This window comes from Ciona intestinalis, unplaced genomic scaffold (assembly GCF_000224145.3).
Source record: "Ciona intestinalis unplaced genomic scaffold, KH HT000681.1, whole genome shotgun sequence".
NCBI classification, from domain to species: Eukaryota; Metazoa; Chordata; class Ascidiacea; order Phlebobranchia; family Cionidae; genus Ciona; species Ciona intestinalis.
In genome coordinates, this window is record NW_004191002.1 from 1 (window position 1) to 5,259 (window position 5,259).

At 32.6% G+C, this 5,259-nt stretch overlaps 1 protein-coding gene across 1 annotated transcript; it reads right to left on the minus strand.

Moving 5' to 3' along the window:
- Positions 1–22: 22 nt before the first annotated feature.
- On the minus strand, positions 23–4,393 carry LOC100178864. Its single transcript, XM_018816749.1, has 9 exons — positions 4,322–4,393; positions 4,220–4,263; positions 2,952–4,161; positions 1,954–2,340; positions 1,646–1,834; positions 1,066–1,392; positions 715–903; positions 132–262; positions 23–79 (listed from the first exon to the last, which is right to left on the minus strand). The coding sequence occupies exons 3-9, from the start codon at positions 3,019–3,021 to the stop codon at positions 23–25; spliced, it is 1,350 nt and encodes a 449-aa protein (XP_018672294.1). The 5' UTR covers positions 3,022–4,161; positions 4,220–4,263; positions 4,322–4,393.
- Positions 4,394–5,259: the final 866 nt, after the last annotated feature.

The window sequence follows — 5,259 nt, forward strand, 5'->3', positions numbered from 1 at the left end:
CTATTTATAGCTCTACATTCCACTATATCTCCATGTTTGAACTACTCAGTGGATTGCTTGTCCATGTGTTTCCAACCAACTGGTAGAAACAATTATATAAATACTAATTTAATATTTTACTTTAACTTTACCGTTTGGTTTGGATTATTGAAATAAATTTCAACTCTATCCAAAGAAGGGACACCCCCAGTTGCATTACATTGGAATGTAGCAATGTTTCCAGCACAAATGGTATTGTTGCCAATCAATGTAGCAGTTGGTGCTGTGAAATGTTTATTCTAATAAGGGGAGGCAATGACCAAAAAGAGGCAATTAATAAAGCAGGAACCAGTAATAAAAGTTTATCGGTAATCCAGGTACTTGCATATAAACATACTTCAATTACTTATTTTAAAGGTTGAACATAATACAGTTGGAGAAGGTTGTTTAAGTTCTTCAGAATGAAGTTTGGTGTAAAACATTTGAAGTTAAACATTGCAGAACATTCAAGTATATAAGTGCAGATATAAACTTAAATTAAATGCAAACAATATGAAAATACTAACATTTTGATCAGATGATGAAACAAATAACACATCTAGACTTAGTATAAATTAATTATGACACAATGCACTAAAAAGAAATGCATAGCGAAGCATTACAAAACATATTCTCTACTTTCCTGTGCACAAATTAATCCATCAGCAGCAATACTATACAAAACAAATCACCCACCTGACCAACATTGAACTATCTTTTCATTCTCCCACTCTGCTGTAGCAAGACATTTGGTTGCATTGTTTCCAGTTGTTCCATTTACATAAAATAAAGTTGAGCCATGGGAACACTGGAAGTTAGCTTGCGTGTTGTAGACACCACTTGATGGGTTGACTGGAACATTGCTGGGTGTTGGAGATGAACAAGCTGTATATAAACAGAACAATATTACCAACATCTTTGAGTTTTAGATTTATATTAGTAAATATTTAACACTCTTACCAAGTCTAACGGTATGACTACCGAATTACACTTGAAAATATATGTTACTATATAAACCCACAGTGAAGCAAAATATATGTACTTCACCTTGTATAATCACAGTAAGAAATGAAACTGTTGTTATGTCGCAGTCAACAGTTAGGTTGAAACTAGCATTGATAGCTTGACTGAAACGTAGTTGTGATGCCACAGTACCACCATTGTCTGTACAAGTAACTGCCACTTCAGCATTGCTGGGTGTCAAGCATCGACCAAAGTTTTTGGCGTAAAATATCAAACTTTTGTTGTTTCTATAACTCCATGCACATGTATTATACAGTGTTGTTGATATTGTTGTAGATATTGTAAGGTTGGTTATACCAAGTGCTCTTGTTGCAGTATTACCAGGTGATGGTAGATTGATGGTTGGATTGGCTGTTAATAAAATATTGTTTAAAATATTTCAATACAATTAGCACAAAATGTAATTGACATTTTTAAACAATACAAATATTACTTTTCTCCTGCTGAATTTTCATTTCAAATCCAGCATATGAAATCAAATGATTTAATTGGCTTGTAAGTTTAACTCTATACCAGTAGTATAGTAAACAAACCACAATTTTCATAGATTATTAAACATAAACAATTCGATTTTAAAGCATGGTTTTATAATTAACAAGCCCACCTGGCCAACATTGAACTATCTTTTCATTCTCCCACTCTGCTGTAGCAAGGCATTTGGTTGCAGTGTTTCCAGTTGTTCCATCCATGTTAAATAAAGTTGAGTCCTGGGGACAGCTGAAGTTAGCTTGAGTGTTGTAGACACCACTTGATGGGTTGACTGGAACATTGTTGGATGTTGGAGATGGACAAGCTGTTATTACAACTTATTACATATCAATATACTCATATACACAGCACATTACTTTTACTTCATTCTCATCAAGTAAAAGCAAAATAACAAAATCTTCAAATGATTTACAAATTTCAAACCTTGAAGTAAAATATTCTGAGCAAAGCAACTTGAAACACCATGAACTAGCTGCAACGTTGATTGATTGAAAGAAGAAGTTAATTTGTTGGTAACACTGAATGCTGTTGTGTAACAACCTACAACACCAGCAGGAATTCCTGTGTTGTTATATTGGCAAGTTGCACTGTAACCTGGTACATGAATTGCTGGTTGACATGGGTTTGAGCCAAGGCTTGATGGGAATGTAAATACAGCAATATCTGCACCCAATAAATCTTGGAAAGACCATGTAAGATCATTTGTTTGTACAGATGGACAGAAATATACCAAGTACAACTGCCCAGTATAATCAAGCGCCCATGTTTTTCTTAATGGGGTGACTGTTGGGTTGGAACAAGTGGGAGAAGCTGGATATATATAATTTATATTAAATACTTTTTCATTAACTAGGCATCTTAATCGAATGTAATTACCTTGAACATATAAGCTTCCAAATATTACCAACAATAATATTTGGATATTCATTTTCTGATAAAATATACAAAGCAAGTATTTTTAACTGGAAAAAAAAGATGATAATAAATTGATTACTTAAGAAATCGAAACAACTTTTCTGGGCGCAAAAAATCTTCAACAGTTTTTAAAAAAATATTTGCGTATTTACCTCTTTCGTTATGGAAAAACTCCCTCAACTGTTGGTTATTGTGAATAAAATAGTCAGGCGAATTCTAACTAACTTTGACTCTACTAATAGTATGCTGACATCGAGCAAATGTCGTTAAGTGTCTTGCACAAGGACACACATACCCATAATGATAGCACCGAAGAGCTTTGAACCTATTAACAATGGTTAAAGGCAGGTGCGCTAACCAATTTGCCACGGCACCAGACAATGGTAAAACCTAGTTAAGTAAAATATAAAGTAATAATGACAGTAAAACAACCACTGTTAACTGGAAAGTTGTTAAAACAAAACGAGAGGATTTAAGATCAAACTTCTTAAACAAAACTAACTTACCATATATTATGATTACAGCAAAAGTCCACAGCTTAATGATATTAGTATATGCTGGTGAAATACAATTCATCTTATAACTACATATTCACTACAATAGCAAAATTTATGTATAATAATGTATCTGAAATAAAAGTAGATGTTGTACACGTATCTGGAATACAAAATAACAATATTTATCATATCGAGAAAACTTAAATGTCTGCAACAACATCTCAATATGCATACAACCTTAGACTATTTAGAAGTCAATGTTTACATAAGCATGACATGTGTCAGCCACTAGACACCATAATTAACATACACTGAGCATAGGTTACAAACTTTATATGGGCCAGGAAAGCAGTGATACATTGCCGTGAAACAGATATTATGTCACTGGTTTAAATACTTATTAATTAATGCACAGCAAACATTTTTAAGAACCACCTGCCACCCAAGGTTTGGCACCTATGGTACTGAATCATGTAACTGAGATTAATTAAACACTAGCTTGCAATTTTAGTTGTTGTTTAACTGTGATTTGTGTCTTCCTTGTATCAGTTCCTTACGTAAGTATTCATCAATAGAATTTTCAACAAGGAAGTAAACACAACATACATGTTAGCAATTAACAATAAAATGAGTAGGTGCTGTTTAAACAGTTCCTATTACCATTTACCCACAGTGTAATGTTTACATATACAATACACATAACACTATGTATTGTAAATTAAAGATAATGCATGACAGTATTTCAGTCAGGACAGCATGTTACAAAATATAACAAATAATCAAATATTATACAAATAAATTAAAATAATACAGATAAGGCAGATCACATTGAATGAATATTACTACTAAGAAAATATTGGTTTAATAAACCACAGTTACACAATAAAGCTTTAATGTAAACTACGTATGCTTGAATGCTCGCATATTGAATTCACATTACATGTGTTTTATATCAACCACCAAGTACAAATTTACATTATCTTAAAACAAATAGTTTCTTTGACACAAACTTGGTTTGTTAAATGTTAGATTGAGTCTAATTCTTTTTAACCCTAAGGTCTCTGTTAAACCATTCTGAAGACATTTAAATAAAAGCTTATCTGTTTATATAAACAAAGTCATGTGTTCATATTGGGTTTCACTTTGATGAGGATTGCCGTGCCGTATTCTCGTATTTCCTTCCAATAAAAGTTTCGTATCCATCGTTTAATGTTGTAGCCTAGACATATGGTATACAATAACTTAATAATATGGTTAAATACATTGAGATAACTTACAACACTTGGCCCCACACCTTGTATATCAGCATAACCTTGCTCATCTGTAGTAAGGTCAAGGTTAGATTGGAGGAAACCAATGAATAAAAAGTCAATTCTTACCTCTTGTCACATTGACATTGTTCTTCAGATTTTCATAATTTGTTGATTGTTGAGATCTCTGTAAAAATAAAAAAAATTAGCACTTTATTTAACAAGTAATGTTTGTTTTAGTAAAAAGTTTATTTTTTTATCATTATTCTTAGTAAAGCTATTGTTATAGACAAACAGTCAAGAAACTGTTTGAACAAAGTGGTAGGTTGAGTGCACATTAAACATCTAAATGTTTAACCATAAGGCAGATATATGATGTCTTGTGTGAATAGCAAACAATATAGACAAACATTACTGTTAATCTCTCATTACTTCTAAAACCATTTTGTTGTCCCCTATAAAAAGCTGTATATATGTTGTCCCCTTTAAGTTGTATGTTTGTGTCCCCTTTAGACTCCTTAACTTCGTCCCCATTGTTTTTTGTATATATGTTTTCCATGTTTTATTTTATGAGTATATAACCTAAGCTTTGTGGGGTTTTTGGATCATTACAATTATGTGCTACTGGTGTCAACATCCTTTTGAACTGAGTGACCTTGAAACTTTCATGGTAGCAGAGGATGGTTCTAACTTTTAAGTACTCTATTTATTAAGTTAATAATGGCACTTTCAAGAAGATCTCCACCAAAATTTGTTGAAAATGATTGCTATGTAGAATGGAGAAGGAAGATATCAATGTGGCAGTTAGATGTTAAAAAATCTGAGCAAGCAATCATTGTAAATCTTTATGCCTTAGAGGGGCATGTCAAGGCTCAGAGGGCCATCTCAAGTTTATCAACTGAAGAGCTGCATTGTGATGGTGGATTGGATATTCTTCTAAACAAATTGGATGAGGCTTTTAAAACAGAAAAAGTTGATGAAGCATACAGTGCCTATGTGAGGTTCAATACATTCTCAAGCTCATCTCTGTCTATCAATAACTACATACTTGAATTTGAACATTTGTA

What these genes read in the sequence shown, in the direction of transcription:
- LOC100178864 (XM_018816749.1), bottom strand. Translation starts at nt 3,021, where the DNA reads ATGAATTGTATTTCACCAGCATATACTAATATCATTAAGCTGTGGACT. An exon ending in GATAGTTCAATGTTGGCCAG is followed by an intron (nt 1,393 to 1,645) that starts GTGGGCTTGTTA and finishes TTTTATTAACAG; the next exon opens with CCAATCCAACCATCAATCTA. An exon ending in TCAATAATCCAAACCAAACG is followed by an intron (nt 80 to 131) that starts GTAAAGTTAAAG and finishes TGTTTCTACCAG; the next exon opens with TTGGTTGGAAACACATGGAC.